This window comes from Ixodes scapularis, unplaced genomic scaffold, assembly GCF_016920785.2.
Source record: "Ixodes scapularis isolate PalLabHiFi unplaced genomic scaffold, ASM1692078v2 PGA_scaffold2__306_contigs__length_199485367, whole genome shotgun sequence".
NCBI lineage: Eukaryota > Metazoa > Arthropoda > Arachnida > Ixodida > Ixodidae > Ixodes > Ixodes scapularis.
This window is the reverse complement of record NW_024609857.1, coordinates 91866800-91893749: the sequence shown is the minus strand read 5'-3', so window position 1 is coordinate 91893749 and position 26950 is coordinate 91866800. Positions and strand designations below refer to the sequence as shown.

General features: G+C 46.5%; 1 protein-coding gene across 1 annotated transcript in view; it reads right to left on the bottom strand.

The window, feature by feature from the left end:
* Window positions 1-26950, bottom strand: part of LOC8033347 (zinc finger MYM-type protein 4) — a 100301-nt gene that overhangs the window by 6604 nt on the left and 66747 nt on the right. The window contains exons 13-18 of the mRNA XM_029983121.4: window positions 23322-23424; window positions 20061-20212; window positions 18552-18774; window positions 4013-4135; window positions 2348-2572; window positions 202-298 (exon numbers count right to left, since the gene is read on the bottom strand). Coding sequence (XP_029838981.2) covers window positions 202-298; window positions 2348-2572; window positions 4013-4135; window positions 18552-18774; window positions 20061-20212; window positions 23322-23424 — 923 coding nt within the window. The remainder of the gene's footprint in view (window positions 1-201; window positions 299-2347; window positions 2573-4012; window positions 4136-18551; window positions 18775-20060; window positions 20213-23321; window positions 23425-26950) is intronic.

Below are 26950 nucleotides of genomic sequence, written 5' to 3'. Positions count from 1 at the left end.
ATACATCACAAAGCTGCAAAAAATAAATCCAAAGAATTCTACAAGTTTAATAGATTGCCAAAATTTAGGAGTATTATTAGCACCAAATAATGCTTTGCAAGTGTGAGGATTTGACATCACCAGGCAGGCTGCTTGATAGAGCAAATCTAAGGAGCACGGAAAAAAACTGGCAAAACTCACAAGACGGTCCAGTCATCTTACCATTTCGAAACATAGAACTCGTAGAGTTTGACAGGACACCTGAGCGGGTCCTCTACATTCTCCTGCTGGTCCATAAACTTGCGGCCTTGTTCCTCGCCTGCAATTGCAAGCAAACAACAAACGATTCACAAAAGCCCAGGCAAAAAGCAAATCCCATTTCGTCGCAAAAGAAAAAAAGAAGAAAAGACGAGAGAACTTAAGGTTGTGCTGTATTTAAAACACACTATTTGTGAACAATGCTCACACCTTCATTTCCTTGCAGTGTGTGTGGAGAGTGAATTATTGCAACCTACAGAAACAGCCTAGCAAATGATAAAGCTCAGGCAACATTTGTTCCTAGAACTGATCTGTGCTGGACTCCGGGCTAGTGAAATATCCTGCCTATACTCGGAGTCAACTTTCCGTGGCAATGAAGAGAAAGCAAGGGAAAGAGGGAGGCAGGCAGAGCTAAAGGCTCTGTGTTATCGTGCCAAGTAGTTCTGGATCTTCTGGTTTCGATTTCAGTTTGGGTTTTGGCGTGACAACCATACAATTGCTCCAGTTATCCTTTTCGTATAAGGATTGCAGTTGAGGGTGTTGAATCGCGATTGCCAAGCATGCAGGCATATCCGCATCTCTTTCCCAATGTTTCTTCCGTTGTTAAACGCAAGCCAAAGCTTTAACCGAAGCATTTGACCGTCTTATAAGGTAAATTACACCGTGGTCAATCTTCTTGAATTTTGTTTGTCTTGCAACCGACGCAGATATGTAGCATCAATTTAAGAAATGACATGAAATTCAAAAGCATTACGGGGTTTTGAGGTCATTGATAGGTAAGCTCTCCTGGTGGTGAAAAATCATAGCACGGGCACGATATATCGAAATAGCACGAAGTCCAATTCCATTTGGATCGCGTTCAGTTACTGCTGGCCCTAAAAGGGGGGAGTCAGTGGCTCACCATAGCTCGGAACACGTATCCCCGACTCCAAACCCTCACTTTCAGGTCCTCTCTAACAGGGTTGTTTTTTTCGCCACCACGTGACCAACATTCTCGTTGCATGAGAATATATTAGTGCGAGACTCTCACTGGGCAGGTTTGAATATAGAAACGCTGTGTGCCGTTTGTTTAGATGGAGTCGCGAATAGCGAAAGCTCGCACCGCAGAACCCAGGGATCCTGGGCTCAATCCCAACCCCTGCTAGCTTACGCCGCTAACCAACTGGTATAAGAAAACAATAGTGTAGCCCCGTTCCCTCTGCTTCACTTGTGCGTACACGTTGCACACCACTCGCTTAGTTTGTTTTGACAACTCTTGGTTACCAAACTTCATGAAAATCCTATGGGGCGAGCAAAGGGGCGAGCTCGCAGAAGGTGTCAACGATACACCACGCCGATGATTCCCATGACACACACGATAAAGACGCCATCTTTGTTTTTGGTGGGGAACTAAAAAACTTGCAGCGAGCCTAAAACAAGAAAAGTCGAAAGAACTAAAAAAGAAATGGTATACAAGTTTGACAGAGCTTGGCTGATATACTAGTAACGTTATGAAATCAAAGCTAAAAAGAACATTTTGATATATACTTTAAATTGGTCAAGTTACACCCAGCTAATTATTTTGGTCAAACTATACTAAGCTGGGCAGTAAACGGCATGCTTTGGCTCTCCAGCTTTGGACTCCATTGCCGCAGAAAGTTGTCCCCGAGTATGGCATTGCAGTGCAGATGAGTCTCTTATGCACTGTTGCTGCTTTGTAGTTCACTAGGCTCTTACTAGTCCCAATGATAAGCTGTCTGCATGCTCTGCTGGATGGTAGACAGGTCGAAACTGTCTACAGAGGGAGTTCTCAGACATCTCGAGGAACTCCTGTCCGCCTGGAATGACAGGCACGAGACCCCCTCTGGTGTTGGCATTGAGGCAGTGCAGGAGCCCGCAGACTTCATACACAGTAATATACATAATAATGTTTGACACATAGTTGCACATCATTGGGGTGGCTCAGATCTCCCGAAACAGTGCTTGAACTGGACAATCTCTTTAAAATAAGCAAAGAAACTTCAGAGCTTGGAGAACCCCTCGCTTCCAAAAAACCCAGTTTGAGAATCCTCGGTCTACAGACGGTGCATGAAAGAATACAGCGAGTGAGGTAAAGAAGTAATGGGCGAACCTTCGGGATCGGGTGTCCACCTAAGGATCCTGGTGGACTGTGCCTTGGGGCCCTTCTGCCACTGCTTCGTCACATTGGTAAAGGAGAGCTTCAGGTGGTCTTCCACAGTGTGCAGGTGGAAGTCCCTGATGTTGAAGTACATGAGCGTGTTCAGCAGCACGAGGGGCGAGTGGGCACCGAGCTGCTTCGCATCCCACAGGACCGCTTCGCTGATGCGCTCATTTGCTGTGCGGGAAGAGGGCAACGCCAAATGAACGGCTGTACCGCGTTTTGTACTTCCGGTAAATGCTGCTTTGGATTATTCCTCGACATTCATAACCTATAAAACATGGGTTGGCTTTTTTTTTCTCCGTGTAATGGTTGTCACGGTAAAAATGAAAGAAAAAATTAGTAGCATTCATTCCCTTAAATCACAGCCAGAGCAAGCGGCCAAGTGATCTGGAGCCGATTATGTGCCGCCAATGTTTATCGTAGCCACGCACTGGGGTATGCTAAGCACAGGGCACGCACCCAGTTCCACATATTACTAAGGTTAGATTATTCTCGTCACAAAAGCGCTCGGGCTAGGGGAAACTGCCCAAATGAACGTAGAGGTATTGAATGTCACGAGCCCAAATTGAATGCTCGTGAGTGCCTGTGCCGACTGTACGAGTTGCATTTAAATATTGTAGCTGCGGGGATCGCGAAGCTTGCTGACGACATCCTAGGAATAGCGTAGTTCAGAACGCCAATGATACGATCTCCACAACTTTATAGTCAAATCTTGGTAAGTAGAGACTGAAAGAAAGTGTCTGCTTTTGACCTTGAAATTATGGGGAGACAAAGAAGCTTTTCAGTCGGTGGCATTGCATACTAGTATGCTTGGGTGCTACTCGATCCAGCAAGCTTCTATAAAGTGAAAGAGATTCCTATCCAGTATCATTGCCCGGCCCCTTTCAGTTCATCTCGGTCACGGACGGAGAATAACACCGGAGCATGTGACTGAGAAGGTGGCTGGCACCAGACACAGTCTTGATACTGCTAGGGACTGAGACACACAATAATGCACTCAAAATAAATTGGTGCATTTATGTCGCACATATTTCTTCTTTTCATAATGACATGACTGCCGGATGAGCATGCAGTGACCCCCGCCAGCAATACATTTCGAGTGGGTCTCTCAAATTGTCAAGAAATTGTTAAACCATACAGACTGTGACCAAGTTAGCATTGACGACGACTTGCTGGTTTTTTGCGTTCTCAATTTTTCCGATTGTTCAGCCACAGACTGCTGAAAAATGTGTTTAGGTTCTACTGCAATTTGCTTCAAACATATAAAAATAACAGGACCCTGAAGAGGGTATATCAAAAGTTGACTTAGCCCTCTTGATAAAATGCCAAACACAGCTCCATCAGAATTAGTCTTCAAAAACCTCTAACCTAAGCACATACAGCGCGACACTATTAGTGGAAATACGCAAATGCCTTTTGTTTTTTTCTTAGGTTTGAAAGGTTGTCATTAAGACTGCTGGTGTGGTGGGAAGTATTCACGTGGGACACAAAACTATGAGCTGAAATTTGGTGCCTACTAATATACCTTCAAAGACCAATGTGAAAAAGCATTAATGTTGTGCTCGTGCTAATAGGGTTGCCTAGAGTACATCCTTCCTAAAGACCAGCACTTACAATCTGCACTGGAATCATGCGCCTTCTGCAAGACGTCATTCAGGCAGCCAGAGAACATCTCATACTGGGGATCGCTGAAGATGTTGTCGTGCCGTCCATTTTCAAACAAGAACTGCTGGATTCCTGCAGAAAAGTAAAAAGCCCATCAACCAAAGACAGCTACTGACATCTTGCTATCAGTAGCATTGCATCACACGGGCCAATCTGAAAAAAAAATATGTGTTTAAATCAGTGTGTCGAACCGAAAAAAATACAGGTTCGGTTACGGTTCAGGTTCAGGTAAATTTATTTTGTTCCGGTTCAGTTCCGGTTAGATTAATTCGATCCGCGAACCGGTTCGGGGCGCTGAACCAATTCGCGAACCGGTTCGGAAATTATAAATGACAAATTGCAACATTAAAATAAATTACAAATAAAACATCTGAAATCAGCACATACGAAACGGGATACATCGTAGTGTAAGGCTCAGGGATTTCTACCAGGAATGGTTTCTTTATGTGCGCTCAAAGGTTACCTCACCGACGTTAACGCATTCGGACTTCATCTAATTGGGTCCGACGCAGTAGCTGTAAAATCCGCGACCTCCTTACAAACCCACTTACAAGTAGAACTCGCTAACTATCCCTCCACCTCGGCGTGTAAGCAATTGAAGGAACAGTGGGGAGAAAATACAGCTTTCTTTATTTGAACTAGCCTTCGGTAACTCAAATTAGACCCTTAAAGAAGTTTTCATTAAAGAAGATACGGAATATGAAAAACACTTCACCGAACGCAACGCCAGAAGGTCGTAATAGGATAAATATTAAAATAAAAGAGTTCGCTGTCTCACAAATATGTTAGCTTCTAAGTGTCTAAACGAAACCGGATGCATTATTATCAAACTCCACAGCCTTTTCTTTTCTCATTCCGATGGAAGCAAGCTTCAAGAACTCGCGCGTTCTAGAAACGTGTTAGGAAATGAGCACACAGCAGCATTTAGGATTTACGAGATTGTAGGAAAAAGAAATCCCGTGACGCGATTTTTTTTTTTTTGCATAGCTTTCCAATTTTTTTTTTTCCGTGCAAGCCGCGACCAGCGCAATACTGGTTCCTATGTCAAGATTCATGGATGCAGCGTTTATATCCCTAAGAGTGAGTGGAGAAGAAAAATATGTAAGCGAGGTGTGTGTCAGTTGACGGCTCTTAAAAAACAAATGGCATTGATAGCACATTCATTATCAACAGCGCGTGGCCGAACCGTTTTGACATGAGCCGGTAACCGTTATTTTTTTCCGGTTCAGTTTCGGTTCGGGTTCATCGCAATAACAATATAACGGTTCGGGTTCGGGTTCAGTTCCGGAAAAAATACCGGTTCGGTTCCGGTTCGACACCCTGGTTTAAATGCGGTAACTCTATAGGGTGGGCAGTGCTCCTAGTTCGAATGGTGCCTCGGCAACGAAGACCCTTAGTCTTTCAGTGCCTTGGGTGGGTGGTGCTCTTAGTTCAGGTGGTGCCTAGGACAGGGTTTTGTATGAAAACAGATGTTGTGAAGGAAGAAGTAAACGTGCTGCGGCGCGGGCTGCACGCACTTGCACTGGGACTTGCATGGCGTCTGGTTCGATTATGACAACTGGCGACGAGAGATAAACCTTAATATATTGACGCAGTGCCGCGACGAAGATATAGAGGAGAGGTACGTGACAAGATGCCGGCCTTCGGGAAGCTGGAAGCGTTTGATGCAAGTACAACTGAGTTTGCGGAATACCAGGAGCGTGTTCTCCTGTACTTCCTGGCCAACGATGTTGCTGAGGAAAAGAAATCGGCCGCATTTCTGACAAGCTGCGGGACAGCAACATACTCACTGTTACGAAGTCTGCTCGCGCCAACGAAACCAGGGGAGGCGACGCTCACCGAAATCTTCGCAGCTCTCAATGCCCATTTCAAGCCCAGGGTATCGGAAGTTGTTGCAAGCTTCAAATTCTTCTCAAGGCGACGGCACGAAGGTGAGGCTGTCAGTGACTATGTAGCGGCGCTAAACAAGTTGGTAGATGACTGCAACTTCGGCACCACGCGCGACCGCATGATGAGGGACCAGATAGTGTCCGGTATCAACGACACGGGAATGCAGACACGGTTATTGGAATCGTCAGACCTGAACCTTGAGTCTGCAAAGCAACTGGTCATTGCAATGGAAGCCGCAAGGAAAGACGCCCACACCCTCTGTCCTCAGCCTGAGCCAACTTTGTGGAACTTCCCAGACGGAATGCGGCTAACGCAGTCGAGCGTGGCTGTGATCGGTGTGGAGATAAACATCAAACGTCCCGGTGTCGCCACCGGGCAAGCACCTGTTTCAAGTGTGGACGTCAGGGGCACATTGCAAGGGCCTGCAGAGCGGCACCGACTGGCTCAAAGAATCGAATGGACTCTAGCTCTGTGCACCAAATGGACGACCTCCAGGAGACACAACCCGAGGTAGACGAGTGCGCCATGTGGTCATTGCGATCAACGGGACCCGGGCCCATGCAGATTAAAGCCATCGTGAACGACGTGCCACTAGTTATGGAGCTGGACACCGGCGCCAGCGTTTCCATCATCGGTAAGCAAAAGTTCAATGCACTGTTTCCTGGAACGCCGTTAGAACACTCCGAAGTGAGACTGAAGAGCTATTCGGGAGAGCTCTCATCGGTTCTGGGGAAGATTACTGCAGCAGCCAAGGTGGGAACACTTGAGTCGACACTGCCCTTGTTTGTGGTGAAGGGGACATGTCCGACATTGCTGGGCAGAGACTGGATGGAAGCATTCAAGATTACTATTTCAAAGCCTGAGGGGGTGAATGCGGTCCGTTCCGTCACAAGCCTAGTCGAACAATTCAGCGAAGTTTTTTCAGACACGCTTGGGACAATGCAGGGTGTGTCAGCAAAGATCATCCTGAAGGAAGGGTCAAGACCGAAATTTTTTAAAGCACGACCAGTGCCATTCGCACTCCGAGACAGAGTAGTAGAGGAACTTCAGCGTATGCACCGCGAAGGCATCATACGCCCTGTCAAGACGTCGCAGTGGGCTGCACCCGTAGTTCCTGTTGTCAAGCAAGATGGCCGCGTACGCCTTTGTGGCGACTTCAAGATCACCATCAGTCCAGCGACGGTCAGCGAAAGCTATCCAATTCCTAGGATTGAAGAGCTGTTCGCGAAACTGACCAACGGGGTGAAGTTCACCAAGCTCGACCTAAAGGACGCGTATCAACAAGTCCAGCTGGATCCACAGTCACAAGAATTGGTCACGATCAACACTCTGAAAGGCCTGATCATGTTTACAAGGCTTCCGTTTGGCGTGGTGTCCGCCCCTGCCTTGTTCCAGCGAGAAATGGACAATCTCCTGGGTGATCTGCCGCACGTTGCGGTCTATTTCGATGACATTCTTGTGACCGGCGCAAGTGACGAAGATCACTGGAAGAATGTGTGCCGGGTCCTCGGGCGCCTTCAGGAGGCAGGCCTTCGCTTGAAGCTAGCTAAGTGCGAGTTCATGAAGGAGCGTGTGGAGTATTTAGGCCATATCATTACGCGCAATGGGTTGCACCCCAGCCCCAAGAATGTCGAGGCTGTCCTCTTGGCTCCAAGACCGCAGGACGTCAAAAGCCTCCAAAGCTACCTGGGCCTTATTAACTTTTATCGCAAGTTCATTCCCCGACTTTCTGCAGTACTGCACCCGCTGAATCGTCTGCTGGTTCCGGACGTACCATGGACTTGGACGTCATCTCAAGACGAGGCTTTCTCGCAGAGTAAGTCCTTGCTGGCATCAGCAGAAACGTTGGCCCATTTCGACCCAAGGAAGAGAACTGTGCTGGTCACAGACGCATCTCCGTACGGTCTCGGTGCGGTTCTTGCACAGAGGGAGGCGTCGGGAGAAGAGCGACCTATCGCATTTGTGTCGCGGAGCCTGGTTGCTGCCGAGCGAAACTACAGCCAGCTTGATAAGGAGGCGCTTGCTATGGTGTTCGGAGTGACGCGTTTCAAGCAGTATTCGGAGTGACGCGTTTCAAGCAGTACCTTTGGGGGCGTTCGCTTGAGGCGGCCACTGACCATAAACCACTCCTTGGGCTGTTGGCAGCTGACAAGCCCATTCCCGAGTCATGTTCGCCACGTATCTTACGCTGGGCATTGTTCTTGTCGGGGTATGATTACACCTTGAAGTACAGGCCTGGCGGACAGATTCCTCACGCAGACGGACTGAGTTGGCTGCCCTTACCTACAACCGAGTTTCAGGTCGAGTGCCCCCCAGAGGTGCTCATGCTCCAAGGATGCTACCCAAGAGTATTGTCAGCCCAAACGGTTGCAGCAGCTACGAGCAGAGATTCGTGCTTGTCACAACTGTGAGCAGCACTGTGGACTGGTCAAAGGCCGCCCTGCGGACATCCGTGGAAGCCATACGAAGCACGGTTTCAAGAGATGAGCGTTCAGAGTGATTGCATTTTACTTGGAAGTCGAGTGGTAGTCCCCACGTCTTTACAGGCAGATGTGCTCCAGTTGCTACATGAAAGTCATCCAGGAGTCTCCAAGATGAAAGCAGTGGCCCGGAGCCATGTATGGTGGCCAGCTCTGGATGAGGACATCACGGCAGCAGTGGAGGCATGCCGTACCTGTCAAGAGCATCAGCGAGCGCCAAGATCGGTACCAGTGAGGCCATGGCCATTTCCGGAAAGGCCGTGGTCTCGACTGCATGTAGACTTTGCTGGACCCCTGAGAAGCACCTACCTGTTCATTGCCGTCGACGCTTATTCCAAATGGATCGAGGTATTTCCAGTAAGCACATGCTCGACGTCTGTGACAGTTGATTGTCTGCGGAAGATGTTTGCTATTCAGGGGCTGCCGGATGTAGTTGTATCAGACAATGGTCCGGCATTCGTGAGCGAAGAATTCAAGACATTCTTACGGAAGAATGGCGTAAGACAAGTGCTGGTGCCCCCATACCACCCCGCGTCCAATGGAGCGGCCGAGCGAGCTGTGCAGACGATTAAGCAGAAGTTGAAGAAGGCCGGATCGGGGGACCTTCATATGCAAATAGCCAGACTGCTGCTGTCATACAGGACGACGCCGCATGAAGTGACAGGCTGTAGTCCTGCTGAACTTTTGATGGGTCGGAAGCTCAAGACTGCGCTGGGCTTGCTGCGACCCGATCTTCGGACCACAGTGAACCTAAAACAGCTCCAGCAGGACGTGCGCAAAAATGGACCATACACTAGGGTCACGGATATTCCGCCCGGAACACCAGTCTTTGCTCGGAATTTCCGACCCGGACCTAGGTGGGTGCTGGCTACTGTAGAGTCTGGCCAGGGATTTGCATCGACGGTGAAACTGCCAGATGGCAGAGTGTGGACAAGGCACCACGATCACATCCGCGTAGCACCGAGACCTCCCAGTTTTTCTGGTAGCGCGGAACTCCCATCAACAGCTCGTCCATGCACACACAGTGTCGACCTGCCTCCTGTAGGCACAAATGCTGCTGACACCACACCCTCGACGACGGAAATCTCCCCAGATGTGGGCACAAATTCAGCTGTGAATTCTGGGGATGATATGCACCAACCCGCCCAGTCCAGTGGTACTACTGACCTCGCAGTCAATCCGGACGCTGCTGACACCACAGCCTCGACTACGGTGATACATCAGCAGACCCCAGTTCGTCGAGGTACACGAGCGCGGAAGCCCGTGGTGCGGTTTTCGCCCTAAGCAGTGGATGAACATTTGGCTGTGCATCATTTTCGCATATTTTTTTTGTTGTTGTGTTCTAACAAACATTTTGCCATGCATGTTTTCTGCAAAATTTTTCTACTATTATATATTTCCCTACTCCTCGTAAGGGGGGAAGAAGTGTTGTGAAGGAAGAAGTAAACGTGCTGCGGCGCGGGCTGCACGCACTTGCACTGGGACTTGCATGGCGTCTGGTTCGATTATGACAACAGATTACATCAAACCACTGCCTTCTTGTGGTGCTGTGAGCACTTCCCTTCAGCACCAGCCAAATAAAAATTCCTTTGGGCTGAATCTCCTGGGTCACCAAAAGCAAGAAAGAGCACTTAACTGCCCTTTCCACTCCTCGTTCCACGAGCTCTTTTTACACCACCTGTTTCTGCTCTTTTCTTGCCCTTTACCCCCTCTCCGCTCCATGCACTTCCTCACACCACCTGCTTCTGCTCCTCCCATTCCTGCGTGCTGCGCCTGTAGCTCAGTCATCAGCACACTCGGCTTCCATGCCAGTGCCCAAGGTTAGACCCTCGCACCGGTTGCTCTGTTTTTCTTAGATATCGTTTAGCAGTTACGGACTGATCGACCCACACATTTCGTGCTTCACGGCTCCCGATGTTGGTTGGCCCTATAAAGCTACCGCCAAACTGATGAACACTGACCAGCAAGTGCCACTGGAAAAATATTATAGAGCTACCATGATATCCCGAGAGATAGCCCACTTAAAAGCGAGAGCAAATTGGGTGAAAATGACGAATGAGCTAACTTTCGGTGTGCGACCAAGAAAAATTTGAGAAGTACTACCGTAATACCTTGATTCATCCCCCTCCCCCCCCTGCCGCCTGAAATTCATAAAAAAAAAGTGGGGTGGGCCATGTCTCGATGGGTACACGTTACTGAAAAAAAGTAACTGATTACAATTACAATTACTACAGTCAAAAAAGTAACCAATTACCGTTACTGATTACTGCCTCCCAGAAGTAATTGAACAATTACTGCAAAGTAATTGATTACTTCTCAAGTTACTTTCACGTTACTTCTTATTGCGATGACAGAAATACACAAATACACAGTAAAATATTGCGTACACAATTTTGTTTGGTTATTGTTCCCTTTTTTGTTTTCAGACCCGGACCTTGTCGTGTAGCTGACGCGTCGACCTAAGGAACAAAGCCCACTAAAAAGTCAATAGCGAGTTCCCGCTTCCCGTCGACTTTATCAGCAATCTGCAACGAGATCCGGAACTCCCCAGCCAAGGCTGGTGGCGCGCTTCTAGAAGAGCGTGGCGCAAAAGAAAAAAGGATTTGCCAACTAATCCTAGTTTTATTTTTTTTAGATGTTAAAAAAATGTCAATCATTTTTGCTCCATGGCTGAGTGACTATGTTGATTTTTGTGAGACAAAAAAATTGTGGAATGAAAAATGTAATTGGTAATTGTGTAATTGATTTTGTAATTGATTACAGAAAAAAGTAATTGAATTACTCCGAGCGTTACAGCTTGACAAATGTAATTGAAGCGTTACAAAATTACACTTAACTGTAATTGATTACAAGTAATCAATTACTTGTAACGCGTTACGTACAAGTCTGGTGAGCACAAAAAGTAAAAAAAAAGCGGAAAAAACCATTTCTTTTTTTTCTGCGTATCTAGCGCTGCTGTGCAAGAGATACATTAAACTCAAAACTCAAGTTAGTTTTATTGTTTTAGAGAAAAAATGCTCATGAGAATGTTTTACTATCGCGAAGTCCGTTACCTGCATACGCGCTAGGAACACCGCCGATCTGCGTAGAGCGCAAACCTTTGTTTCGTGAAAACATGTCACCACTATGTTCTCCTAGTTAGTAAAAAAAAATATAAAAAAACAACAAAAAAACGTTTACAAGAAAATAGAAAAACCAACCAGGCGCAACGAGCGAGCGGACCAAAAAAGCTCCGAAGAGCAATGCTGGGAAATCGGAAAAGCTGGCGATCGCTCCGAAGATGGAGTTTGCTTCTCTCCAGACAGTCGAGACTACAGTTGCCCTTGCAGTTCTAGACTACAACCTAGGACCAAGGGGCATTGAAAGGGCCCTCTTCGAAATGAAGATGGAGGCCGGAAGTTACCACAAGTCCCAGGCAGAAAAGGCAACTCAGCACCGACTTGTCAGGTTTTGAGCCAGTGCACTGGAGTCGTCGAAAGTGGCCCACAGGCGGCGCAAGATGGAAGCGGTGGCCTTTGAACAGAAGCGCCTCCAAGAGGAGAGTCCTACCTATGCTGCTGGACAGTTCTAGTGATCTCTCAGCCTAAAGCCAATGCAGAGGTGTGGAAACCTCAAACATTTTTTTTTCTGTTCCCTTTTTTCTGTATAAGTTCTATTTTAGTCAGTCTATCATTTCATAATGGGACAAAAGGGAAAGCCCATTCTTTGCTTTTCTTGAGAAGAGTATTATAAAAAATGCAGCCATTGAATTTTTTTCTAACTTTTGATTGTATTTTTTTAAAGTTTAATGTTTTGTCCAACACATGGAAGGCCAGAAAGTTAATCAACTTTGCAGAACAGAATTTTTATAAAAATAAATTACTTTTTGCAAAAACATATTTTTAGCCGCACTCCAAATACGGCAAAAACAAATGTTGGACGTTGAATTAGTTTTCCAAAGATAGAAAAACTAAAAGATGCTGGGATGCTACCCATACAAACCAAGGTAACTTGCTTCACAATTCATCTACAGAGCTGAAACTTTGCATAACATCTTTTAACATGACTGGTAGTCTACACTGTAAATTTTATTCATATTAAGAAAAGGGTTCAAAAGTTGACTACCTAGGGTAGTGTTCCACTTTAAAGGAGCGGTGCAACAGTTTCAGTGCTTTGCTGAAATAATTTGGGAGTTGGTGTCCCGACCTTTCTGAAGTAAAGAACAAAAAACTGCTTTTGCCTGCATGTCCTAGTTTTTATTTTAAAAATGAACAAAGATGGACGTTTTCGGCACCTCTCAACTCCTTCACCATCTTCCGAGTCACGTGCGCTGTGACGTCAATGGGGGTTGTGCGGGGTTGCGGTGAAGCTTTCTCTCTAGAGCTATCAGTGAGCAGCGAGAACTCATCCGCTCGCGACCGCTGGCGGGCGCAGTGCAAACAATATGGTGAAAGGAGGAAAGTCTCATGCGGGTCTGGCCATACCCGTCCGGCCCTGTCCCCCTCCGGCTTCTGGCAGCTGTTCGCGGTAGCAGATAGAGCTGACGGTTTTGTGGACCTAGGATACCGTATTTACTCGCACAATGAACGCGCTCACGTAATGAACGCACCCCCCCAAGTCAGCTTTCAAAATTTAGACTTTTTTTTTTTCACTCGCGTAAAAAACGCACTTCCAACTGAGACGTCAAAATTTTGACCCCCCTACACGCGCGAAATGAACGCACTCTTCTATCCTGGTGCAGCAAGGTCGCCAACGCACGGGCAGCGAGCGTGGGCGAACAAAACGCCTTGCAAAAGGCGTTAAAAAAATTCGCAAAAGATCCAACGGAAGCAAGAAAAAAAAAAACATAAAAAAAAGTTTTTTTTTTTTTTTTTTTTTTTTTTACAGCGCAGTTTGGAATTTGGGTTCGCGCGCCGCCGCGCGCAAGGAGGTAAGAGAAGCGGAGAGGCGCTCTAAGCGAACGAAGCAGCTTGCAAACGGCAACAAAACGAAAAAAAAAAAAAAAGTTTTTTTTTTTTTTTTGCGCAGCGCAGTTTGGTTACGGGGGCCGCGCGCAAGGAGGTAAGAAAGAGTAGCGGAGAAGCCCTCTAAGCTAACAAAACAGCTTGCAAAAGGCGGCAAAAAAAAAAAAAAAAACCACGAAATTAAGAAAAAGGAGCTGCTTTTCTTTTTTTTTGTCACAGCGCAGTTTGGTTATGGGGGGGTCGTGCGTCGCGCGCAAGGAAATAAGAAAGATAAGCGGAGAGCCCTTGCCTAAGCAAACAAAACAGCTTGCGAAAGGCGGCAAAAAAAAACAAAACAAGGGACCAAGAGAAAAAGAAAACAAGGAGGAGTTTTGTTTTTTGCGCAGCTTAGTTTGGTTACGGGGTCGGCCGCCGCGCGCAAGAGATAAGAAGTTACTTCGATTTTTCAGGATAAAAGGTCCGTTCTGTATGCGAGTAAATACGGACGCAAAAATTTTACTTCGCGTAATGAACGCCCCCCCCCCCCCCCCCCCAACTTGCATCGATTTTGCGGAAAAAAAAGTGCGTTCATTCTGCGAGTAAATACGGTAGATGGTGCCACTAAAACTCTGTATAATAAAAGTTTTGTCGATGATACCAGACTTTTGACGCATTTATATTTATGTTGAAACGACACGATTTATAGAAAAGTTACCTTTTATCGAGCAGGTATTCGCAAAACTTGCTATCTTTCTATAAGACCCCCATTGACGTCATGCCGCTTGTTTCTCATGGCCGCCACTCGCGGCTGCAGGTCGAGGAATACTCTAATTTTTCCCTCGCGATTACGCGGCGGAATCGCAACATTTCGATGAAAGGAGGTGTGCTTTCTGTCATTTGTGACAAGGTGAACAATGTCAAAAGTAGAAGGTGCCAATTCTTTCTCAATGTTAAAATCGTTGCACAGCTCCTTTAAAGAGCCCCTGAAAAGAAAACAAATGTTTTTTTTTAAACAGTCAGGTTGGGAAACGCATGTCAAAAAATAAATCTTATGCGGAAAGAAAAATTTTTTTAGAGCAATATTGACGGCGAGATTGATTTGAAATTCTGCATGCTAAGTCCGTCATTCCGGAATGACCATCTCGGTCATGAAGGAGAAGCCGATCCTCACTTGCTCCACGCGCTCGAAATGCTGAGGGAGAAAACAAGCGGAAAGGGGGTGACTGCCAACTAAATAGCGTCTCGCGCCGTCAGTATTGCTCTAAAAAATTTATTCTTTCGTGTAAAATTACTTTTTTGACATGCATGCCCCAACCAGACTGTTAAAAAATTAATGCGACCCCCTCCCCACTCATCGCTAAACGTCACCATTACCGCGTCCCTTCACCGCTTAAAGACACCGGGAAAATATGCACCTTCGCTTGCACTGTTGCTGCCACAAACTATTCCTAACAGTGTCGCTGCACCAAGGCCGTACTCCGTCCCAGGAAAGAACGGCTGGCTTCTGCAGCTTGCAACCGGCATTCCGCCCAGACTGACCACCAACAAGAGGTTGGTGGTCAGCTTGCCCACTTAGTTTACCGAGCATCCAGTGTCTTTCCTTGCCTGCTCACTTTAGTGATCAACGAGCACTCATGGCAGCCGTCAATGGCATCCACGACGCTAACTATGACGGCCCCGTGCACACGCGGAGGACGGAGACGCATTTCGCACCTCCGCCCTACGGCGCGTGACAACGCCGTTTTGCCCGCATTGCACGAACGTGCTACAGCTATCACTTTTATTTGTTTGCACGTTCCCTTTATTTCTTCATTCTCTCGTGCGCTCGGCGCACCAAGCAGGTGGGGTCTACATCAAACTTTTAATTGGCAATTACGATGCTCCCACTAACAAAATCAAAAGAAAACTCAAGATGCATAATTTTTTAAGATGCCTACATTAAAACCCAGGGATCCTGGGTTCAATTCCCACCCCTGTCCGTTTCAATATGGATGAGCATTGTACCGGCGTGCGGTCGTGTATCACTACTGGGCGGTGCACGTTTAAGACCCCAGGCTACCCTGGCTAAATCGCTCATCTACAGCTGAGACACCAGATGCCCACTGAGGCAGACTAACTTCCGGCTGTATAAACATACACACAACAATTTGCTTTTGCTTGCTACGTTAAAACTTTCACAGTATTTTCAAATTCAAAGAACTCTTCAGATTCGCTTTAAAAGGGATATGAAACAAAAGTTGGGCTGAGATAAATGAATTTAGATTAGGATTTTACTCATAGCATATCGTTTAGTGGGCCAAAAGAAAGAAGGTAAAAGTCAAAAGCCTGATCTTCGGTACGAAAATTTGAAAACACAGCGGACTATTTCATACTTCCTTCCCTTCAAAAGCTCTTTGCCTTTTCACTGCAATACATCCGTGGTACCCAAAGTGCGTCACCAGGCCCAAACACATATCACACGACACCAGACCTCACTTATCCCTTCACCCCATAAGCTGACAGTGCGGTGGAAGCTATGCGCTTGCCGGACCAATCAGCCGCCTCCCTTTCATCACCTGACCTCATTCTCTCCACGTGGGTATGTGCGAGGGAGCGTAGCAAAGGTGTGGCTGGCCCAACGAGCACGTAGCTTCCACAGCACTGTCAGCTTAGGGGTGAACGAGGTGGGGAAAGCAACTTTTGTCAAAGTTTTGAGAGATGGGCTCATTTTCTAGGAGGAGAATGGCGGTGTCCAGGAACACAAATGAGAGTCCGAGAAAGAAAGGAGTCCCTCCTTTCCGTCTTCTTGAACTGTTTGGTATAAAGCGCGATTTTTGAGTTGAGGAGGAAAGCTAAGAAGGAAAACGTTAAAAAATCGTTTCATGGCCGTTTTAAGCAACGGCTGGCCTGCGCTTTCTTAGGACATGTGGGTTCTGATTCGACAAAGGGCTCCCTCTATAATTCAAATAAATTACCATATTTATTTAAATATAAGTCTACCTTTTTTCTTTTTTTTTTTTTCGGAAATGTAAAAAATTAAGGGTAGACTTGGGTATTAGAACCTTTTTTTCTAATAATCGTGACCAGAAAATTTCGACCTACATTCGTGACCAAATTTCGGGACCCTATCAAGTGCAAGGAACTATCGAGTCACCACTGAGTCGACGTCACTGTAGTGCCGCACTGCTTTTGGTGCACAAAGACAACCGAAATAACAGAAGCAACAGGCCCGCCCTGGCCACCGCTTGCACACGCACCTAACGCACCTATCCCTCGGGTGTCAGGTTTCGCCGACATCGACACGCACCTTGCCCCACTGCCTTGCCCCCACCCTCCCCCCTCCCCCTCCGGGACATGCAGCAAAACAAAATATGGAGGTTACTTTCCCTTGTTGTTGTTCACAACGGCTCATAGGGGCTTGCAGCATTGCTCGCGTCTTTGTTGTGACCTTCGTTGCCTTGCCCGTCTCCACCTTCTTTCGTTTCTTGTTGTTGCCATTTTGCAACGGTGTCAGTGAGGTTTTGCTGCGAATTTGTGAGGATGTCGACGAAGCTGATGAAGCTTGCGCCGAGGACAATGACATGTCTGGAAGTTCTGACAATGATTAAGTTTTTGGCATCGCACTGCGATTTAGCCGAGAGTGCCATAAATAAATGCTTGTTTCTTTCTTTTGCCCCAACTTTCTTCTGTCCTTTAAAAAAGAAAAAGAGGACAACCTATATTTGAATTTTTTACAGCGGAGCTATTAAGGGCTAGTTTCCCCAGCATCGTGTCCGGTACCAAACAAATGTCGACACGTGTGGTCGACACAACACTCTGGTTGCTGCAATCGCTCATAGATGGCGGTAGCTGTCCAGAGTGTCACCGCCGCAATCCCCTTCTCTTCCCTTACGCTATCGCTAACATTCCCGTAGAAATCGTAGGGTCGTATAAATACCTCGGGGTCACTCTGTGCAACAATCTATCCTGGCGCACACATGTTACTAATGTTATCTCATCTGCAAACAAAACATTGGGATTCTTAAAACGTCGCCTCCGTCATTTCCCCCAACATGTGAAATAACTTGCCTACAAATCACTTATCAGGTCAAAGCTGGAATATGCATCTGCAATCTGGAGCCCGCACCAAGTATATCTCATAAACGCACTTGAAGCAGTTCAAAATCGCGCTACTAGATTCATTCATCCCTCGTATTCATACAGCGTCAGCATATCTTCCTTGAAAGCAGAATCAGGCTTGCCTAGCCTCTCTACTGGTCGTTGCATCACCAGCCTTTCTTTGTTTCACAAGTTCTATTTTTCTTCGCTTGGTTCCATGCCTTATATCATACCGCCGGCACGCATTTCTCAACGCACTGGTCATCCGCTCCAAGTGGCACGCCCACACGCCCGTACTGTCACATTTTTTCCCCCGCGCAGCCTCAGACTGGAACAGCCTTTCCCACAACATCGCTGCCATCACCTGCCCATCAACCTTCATGGACAATGTAGCAACTCATACCTCTCTTTGAATATTTATGGCACCCAAAAACTAATCTATGTGGACCCACCCCTTATGTAATACCCCCTGATGGGGGGTCTTTAAGGTAACACAGTGAAGTGAAGTGAAGGAAGTTGTTTGCCGCCGTTGCTCATAGATCGCGGCAACCTTTCCAGCCTCGGCAACTAGACAACTGGTTGCTGCTGTCGCTCATAGATGGCGGCAACATTTCTTCTGAGGCAGAAGAGTGGGAACGGAACGAGCGGTAATGTGCGCAGCAGAGCGAATGGTTCCGCAATTGCTGCGAGGCCGCTATCACCTAAAGTTCCACTGCCGCGAGTGCTTCAGATTCCCTTGCGAAAAAAGAGCAGATTGCTCGCCTGGAGAGCCACCGCCGAGAACAGAAGCTACAGCTCCGCTCCTCTCCCTTCTCCACCAAAATGGAAAGGCTGAAAGGTTTTTTGTATTCTCAGCGAGTTTATTATAAAGGCATCGACCTATACTCGTGGTCGATTTATATTCGAGTAAATACGGTATCTGACAATTTTTTTTTCTTTTTAGGAACATTTTTCTTATGAATTCATTCAAAAGAGACTCTCTGCCATTTTCCCTCTGCCAGTGACTATAGTCTGTTCAGCTACGCTGTTCTAGATAATTGCCCGGGAGAGCATTCCGTGGGCCAGGAAGCACGGGGTTACGAGGCACCCGCCAACTCTCTGGTGTCCCCTTTCACCTACCGAGGCACTGGAGGTAGACGCTGCATGGGGTGTAGGGCTCTCCGTCCTGCCTGCGCACCTCCTTGATGAATAGGCAGAGAGAGTAGTTGAGCTCCTCGGGGGTCAGGCTGAGCAGGTCCGTCTTGAACAGCTTCAGCTTCCTCGAGCCCGACTGGGAGCCCCGCTCCAGCTCCGTGTTCTTCTGACGCACCCAGCAGGACCATGAGTTCACCCCAAAGGTTTGCTGCAGCGGGCAGAAGGGAGGGGGAGGGGGAGGGGGGTTGTCGGTGGCTCTTCTCGAATAAAATTGGCAGCCAAACTTTTATTTGTCACACACAGAATTTGAGTGTGGCTTTGAATTACACTTTTAATTGAGACGCTCTAATCCTGGTTCGCCTGTCGCTTTGAAACAGTTACAGTAAGATTGGTTTTATGAAAGTACTCCTGCCCTGTGCTCAAGGAAGACTTGGAGCAGAAGGTGGAGCGCCCAGGTGTTGAGACGATGAGATACTTTTTGTGTTTCTTTTTTTCACAGTTGCGTTCCATGGCCGGAAGAGCTTGAGGTGCAGATGTTTGCGTGCCGGCCAACTCTCTTCCCTGGCCCAGGCCTCCTGGCTTAATCCAGGCCTCCTGGCTTAATCCAGGCCTCCTGGCTTAATCCAAGTTTGCTTCAGCAAGAGTACAATTCTGCATTAATTAAAAGCGAGCAGAATTCCCAACCAAGACAGCATAGAACGGGGGTGTCAAACACGTGGCACGCGACTCGATTATGGCACCAGAAATGGCACGCGCCATAATGATCCCATGTGGTCGATTAATTTCCGCTCGAAAGGTGGTTCTGCTTTTGCGACGTGCTCCCATAGTTTATATTATTCTGTTTTCATTTGCCTGGTGTTTCCTTTTAATTTTTACTTCCCAGCATTTTGTCGCGTTCATCTACTGTACAACAATTCCACCACTAAGCAACAAGAACTCTCGCCTAGCAGGAGCAACTGCCAAAGATAAAGCTATGAGCTCGGGATCCGTCGGAGAGCGAGAACTGTCGTATGAAGACGTTTTTTCGAGATATGTTGAGCTCAATTAATTCCCGAGTGGATTGAGCAATGAGAACGACACTGTGCTTACTCTCTGGTTCTATTAAAAAATGCGAGCACGTTGGTGGAGTGGTGCCATCTTAATTCCTGTTTTCACATCAGGTAAGGGCCTAAAGTATAGTCCTATAAACAAATTAAAGCTAAAGATGGCACTAGGAAAACTGCGAGTTTACAAAAAGCAGAGCACACAAGGTCACTTTCTGCCATCTCTTGACCTTGACAAGTTCACTTATCAAGCCTTTAGTTCTCTCAGATATTAATTGGTTCACCACTTGTCATCTATAACAACATAGTCTCCACACTGCTTGAAAATATGAGGAGATTCCCTAATTGAATGTTTGATATCTTTAGTATGAACACATGGCAGGCAGGCAGCACTTTGTTCGACTCTGGCCTAGGCAGATCTAACGCTCATACAACAACAAAAAGAGCTCACCTCGAGTGTGTCAAAGTTTTCTCTAGAGACTTCTGCCTTGGGACTCTCCGGCTCACTCTCATCGTCTGAAGTGCACTTTTTTTTTCGGGGTCGCTCGGGCTCCTCGGCTTCTTCTGAAAGTGCCCTCTTTTCGCAGTTTCGATCCGACGATTCTGAAATGCACCATTATGCATGCTCAAAAGTGCTGACACTTATAAGCAAATTTCTAATTAAAATGAGGGCTAAAAATGACCAGTAAATGAACCACAGGAGTTTGAAAGCTATGCCGAGTGCCTCACCCTCCGTCTATTGGGAAAAAACACTAACAAAATGACAGAATTAAAAAAAAACAAAAAAAACAGAAGACGGGACAAAGTCGGCAGAACACACACAGGACTGGTACTACTCCGACTTTGTCTTTCCTTTTTGTGCTTTATTTGTTTCACTATGTCAATCAACCAAATAGCCCAGCAATACACTATCTTATCATATTAACAGAATGATTGGCATGTTAAAGCATGTTCAACAAGAGGGGTTTCATTCTGTTACTGAAAAAAGGCAGCTGTGGACAGGGGCGGATTTATGGGTCAGGCCTTAAGAGGGGGGGGGGGGGGGGGGGGGGGGGTTGCTGAGATATGACGTCACGGTCGAAACGTTGCCCAGATCTGTTTTGTTGACCCAATATTTGCTGTACCACCAAAAACTAAACTTTGAACTGGTGTATATCAATGATTTTATTAAAAAAAGGTGAGCCTAAGGGGGGGGGGGGGGTGAATTTGTTCCTGGCTGTGTTTGGACAAAAAAATTACAGGAGGACACTTAAGACCGCTTACGTGTAGGAAGGCAAAAGCATTATACAGTGCAACCCACTTATAACGATACCACATATAACAATGTACTGCTTATAATGATCAGTTTCTAGAATTTCTAGACTGGAAATGATCAGTTTCTAGTCCAGATACAACAATAACCAGTTATAACGATTTAAATTTCGGGTTTTCCCATTATCGTTATAAGGGGGTTGCACTGTAGTCCCACAGGTGAAATGCTTCTGAGTAATGCTTCTACACGTATTATTAAAGTTTAGGATGACGTACAGTTTGACGTCGCAAAGATTGACGCGAAGTACGGCATATAGGACGACATCAAGGACGGTGCCGAGGAAGACCTATCAGACGACCTCTCGGGCAACGTCTCAGACGACCTCTACGACGACGTCGAGACCGACGCCTTGAGGACGACCTCAAGGACAATGCCCAGGACGACGCCAAGGACGGCGTCGTCCTTGAGCATATGATTAAGCGACATGTGCTTGATGACATATTTTTATGGCCATCTTTCGGGCACAACACCGCCACCTTTTTCGCGAAATGGGACAAGTAAGGCTTTAACCTTAAAGGAGCTGTGCAACAATTTCAGGGCTTTGCCTAAATTATTGTGGAAGTTTATGCCTGACACTTCTGGAGTGAACTTCAGAAAACAGATTTTGCATGGATACCCTAGTTTTTATTTTAAAAAATAAAAAAGATCCAGGTTTTTGCTGCCTCTCAACTTGTACGTCGTCTTCCGGGTCACGTGCGCAGTAACGTTGCTGGGGTAGGCGCGGGGTTACGGAAAAGTTCTCTCTTTAGAGCCATCAGCGAGCAGCGAGAGCTCATCCGCTCGCGACCGCATGACCACGTGCTGGCGGGCGCCGCGCGAACAATATGGTGAAAGGAGGAAAGACTCATCCGGGTCTGGCCATACCCGTCCGGCCCTGTCCCCCTCCCCCTCCCGCTTCTGGCGGCTGTTCGCGGTGACAGATAGAGCTGACGGTTTTGTGAACCTAGGAGAGATTGCGCCACTAAAACTCCGTATTATAAAAGCTTTGTCGGTGATACCCAGTTTTTGACGATTAATCTTTATGATGGAACGACAAGATTTATAGAAAAGTTACCTTTTATCGAGCAGGTATTCGCACAACTTGCTATCTTTCTACAAGATTCCCCATTGACGTCACGCCGCGTGTTTCTCATGGCCGCCGCTCGCGGCTGCAGGTCAGGGAATATTCTAAGTTTTGCCTCGCTATTATGCGGCGGAATCGCAACACTTCAAAGAAAGGAGGTGTGTTTTCTGTCTTCTGTGACAAGGTGAACAATCTCAAAAGCAGAAAATGCCAATTCTTTCAACGTTAAAATCGTTGCACAGCTCCTTTAAGGGGGAATAGGGCCCCGAAATTAAATTTTTTCCCGAAAAAATGCATTTTTAAAAAATATTATATTTGGGTTCTGAAGCATAAGTTTCAGAAAGTTTCATTTATTAATTCGCAATATTTATTTCGCAATAAATTATTTTGTTGCACTCGGCAGGTCTGCTCGCAAACCCGCCGAGCGAGCAGACGGCGAAGTTCGGCATTTTCAAATTAGGCCTACTCCGCGTTCGTTCGACGCAGCCGAGATATCTTACCCTCGTTGGAAGCGCCATTTCTTCTAGTCTCTGTCCATAGAAGCTTGCTACGTTTGAGGCTATCTGTGGTCCAGGAGAACCCCGTATATACAAGCAGAAAAAATGTGGGAACTATGATACCAGCAATCCCATTGGTTGCGACCCGAAACAGGGCTCACGACTGGCTGCCTTCGGCGACGCAGCTCTTTGTTCGTCTCATGCGCGCGCTGTCGGCAGCTTCTTTCGCTTCTGATCGATCTTAGCCGCTGTTTAGACTCGTTTCCCCTCTTTGTTCCCAATAGTTTTCCTGCCGAGGAATGCCTGCTTTTAAAGCTAGCACTCGCAGTAGCTTTGGCCGGCATTCTCGATGGCGAAATCCAAGGCGTCGATCAGCAGGACTTCTCGCAAAAGACGGGGACCCGTCTCCACCACCACCATCGTTGCAGTTTCCGCCGCCGTCGTCACGATCTTCAAGCTCAACTGGTGCTTGGCGGACATCAGAGCCTACAGCTTCATCTCCGAATGCTGATCGGCTTCATGTCTCCTCCGAATCGGATGTGCTGACCACTTTCGAGAGGAGGCTCAACCTGCTCGATTTCGACGCGGGGACTACGGACGACCCGGAGTCAATGTGCCCGCCGTGCAAACTCTTGTTGCAATTTTAGTCTGCCCCAAATGCCACAGAGAACTACTGAGCTTGCAAGAAGGAAATGGCATCAAGCCTCCAAGGCCATATCCTCCCTTAAAAAGAAAAAGAAAAAAGACTAAATAAGTTACTAAGCGTTCCTTTCCAAATGGTCATATTAGAGCCTTCCCATCTACGTTACACAGCCGAAAAAGCTTAATGAAATGACATACCTCCTTCATCAGATGACTTGCGCTTTGATCGTGATGTCCCAGTCAACAGTTCTGCGACGCTGAGCAGTGCATCGTCAAACTTGTTGTCATTTTGTACTTGCTCCTGTAATAGGTATGTGTATGCTAGAATCATCATCCCAATCTGAGGGCTAAAGATCCTGGCTGATGATTGAAGATAAAGTTAGCAAACGGGTGAGCTGGTTTAAGTCCCAAGTAATTTTAACCGGAGACGATGGATAAAAGCATACTGTGCTCTCCCCTTTTTTTCATCCGTCATCTCCAGTTTAAACCATACGCACAAATCTTGGCAGCTTTTTCGTGCTAATAAATTCCACCGTGGTTCTATGCCCAACCTCTACTTTGATGTGATTAGTAGTACAAGTTCAAGATTCAAGCCCCTGACTATTGCCCAAGATATCAAGAGCACCGAGAACGGCGTGAAACTACCATATGACATGATCAAACTTAAGAGAAGTCAAGCCTCACATAAGTGGATTAGGGCTTAGATAGAAACAGAATGCTGCAGACTTTGTCTGCACTCCCTCCCTGTTTGGATGCCAACTTTACTATTTTGCGCCTATCAAATTTTGATGTAGGAGTATTCGTATAAAGATTGACCTGAATATACTGCAAATTTTGTTTTACGCTCTTGAGTAATAGTAATAAGTAATAGACACACTTCTTATGAACAAGGCCCTTACGTCTACTTTCCTGTGGAACAAACCTACAGCCAACCATAGTGTTCTACATAAGAAACGCAGCAAATAATGAGGTCGAAAACTAGACTCTCTGCAAAAATGCGACCTGCCCAATAGCATTTCCATGTGAACCCCTTATTTCCGTCCTGTAAATCGCCGGCATCTTTCTGTCGATCGGGGTGATTGGCTATCCTCATGCTCCGCAGGAAAGCAAATCCACAGGTTTAGTTCATAAACATTGTGTCTATTGTACTCAAGTAAATACAGTATGTGCAATGTTTTTAAGCAAATTTCTGGCTAGGTTACACCAACTAGTTAGTATCTTTTGCCCTTCTGTGCAGTAAACTTAGCATAAAAAAGATTATTTTTTTTAATGATGTTAACAAGTATATACTACAATTGCTCAAGTCTAAATCCCATGGTACAAAACTCGTGTATTTGCCTTCCTGCAGAGCTTGCGAGAGCCAGACTCTACGGGAAGGCAATTGCAAAAGGTAGGCTCCTTTTGCAACTTGCATAAGGAGCCTACCAAATGCGTAAGCACCGACGCAGTTTGCACGGAAAAACGCCATCCACAACTGGACAGTGAGCGTCACATCTCGCATTGTCGAAATCCAGTGCCGATAGCATTTTTTAACTTCGAAATCCAGAAATTACAAAACACCGAGCTGCCAGCACTGTCAGCAGTGACATTTGCCACCTGATCAGCAGTGCTGTCAGGGCTATGGAAAGGCTAAGGGCAGTCTCAAAAAGAAAGCTCAATACCTGTTTTGCAGCTCAATTAATGCAATCGCACATAATAGAATTCTAAATGGAGAACGGCACCACGCGAGTCTGAAATGTTCGTAACTCACAACACAATAGACTTCTTCCCAAACACGAAGCGCCTCACCGCGGCGAAGTCCATGCAATGCATGCAGGGAACTAGTTGGCCATGGAGTTTCGGTTTCATTGTTGGACATGTGGGGCGGTGCGGCCGCGTGGAGTCGTTGGAGCCATTGAATCGTCTCGGAAATACGATTGGGTGCGCACCATCCTATCAATCAACTGTTTGCACACAGCTTGGGAGACCAAAAGTGGCCGCTACAGTGTCAACCTAAGTTTTAGAGAAAATCTCCGCTCCAGCTCGCAAGATAAATTCATCAGAGGGAAACGTTTTGGCACAAGCGTACATTGCTGCCATGAACGCATACAAATGCCAGAAGCGCTGATCCTCATGTGAAATGAAGATTTCAATCAGCTCTGGGACAGACTTTGTTCTTCGAATTTAGTGCTGAAACTAGGGGCGTGCGAATACCGAATAGTAGTTTTCTAATAGAATGCCGAATCGAATCAAGAAAAAAAAAGCCAAATATCGAATGGTGATTTTATTCGTAGGAATTTTTCAAAGTATGCTGCGAATGAGATTATTATATGTGCAGAGTATGCACCTGTTGCAGAATATGCATCTTGTGCAGAACAAAAGCTAAAATGTAAAAAAATTTTGGTGAAAAAAAATTAAAAAATAAAAGCAGTTGCTGTTGGATGTTGGGCACTAAAAATCCAATTTCATGGCACAAATATAATCTATCTTCCCTAAACGTCAGAAAAAAACCAAAGTTACAGCCGCGCATGCCTTTTTGAAGCCCAACCTAGTACCGCAACTTTTTTTGATAAATGTTTGCATATCTCAGAAAGGGGCATTTTGCGATATTTGGTTTTCATTTTAAGGAAGGAAAAGGGCACCCGGGATTTTATTTCACGTAAATAAACAGTTAGGTGTTAAATCTTAGTAAACAGGCTTAAATAATATAATCTGAAGTAAGAAAAAAAAAAGCGAGGTTAGGTGGCGCAAGACACCGTCCAACTGCCGCTATGCATCCATTTTTCCGTCTATCTATCCTGTTTTAGAGAGCCTTGATTTAAAAGAGGGAGCAAGCGAAACTGAAACCACGGAGATGGCTCTAGTGCAGATTGGTCGTAAGTGCGCATGTGTTGTATTGTTGCGAGGAAAAAGGCAAGCAAACAGAAGGGCGACGACGCCTGCTCTCCCTGCCCTGCCTGCCCGATCCCGATCAACGCTTTTGTTTTTTCGACAAGTTCTCGCAGTTCGTAATTCAAACGCGGCTATCGAACGGTTGGAAACCCTCTCAAATCTAGGCACACTATTTTCCCGTTCCGTTTCGTTCCGCATCAGAATTTGCGGCTTGAGGTTCCAAAAGAACGACGACGATAACTCGGCTGGTTTTATCGGCGTGTTTAACGTGGTTTTCTTTCTGTGACTGTGCAGTCGCCGATTTCTGTGAGTGCGGCCAAGTGTGTTTTACATCGGTGCTTCAATTTGAAACGAGGGGCTTTACTCGTGAAAAGAATTAGGCATGACGCGGGATTTCGGCCTCCCAACTATTCCTCTCTGGAAGCGGCGCAAACGGGATGTTTCGGTTGTGATTCAAGAGTAGGTTGTATCACGATCGTGAGTAAATCTGCAAGCTATAAAGTTTGTGGTGTTCGTTACTTTTCTTTTCTCTAACCTGTGCGTTAGATTTTTGTGGAATGGCAGGACCAAAAGCTGTTTGTCGCATGGTTTGTCTAACATCACGGCGCTTACATCGGGGGGAAAAACGGCTTTTTTCGTCAGCTCCGCACCGACCGCGCGTCTTTGGCCGAATATATTGAATATTCGAGTGACCGAATACTAGGAATTCGATTTGCGAATCGAATTATTCGGAAACTTTCTATTCGATTCGAATTCAAGTATTCGCACACCCCTAACTGAAACCACTGAAACGCCATAACCCTGGTAGTCAGATCATTTACACAGCACAGCTTGGTACTGAGTACTGAGCATCAGGATGCGGTATAATCGGCAGGTTGTGCACGGTTCGCCGTCAACGCCGCACGCATCAAAGCGTTGACCCAAACCAAAACCATACGGCCTGCCACTTCGCCCCC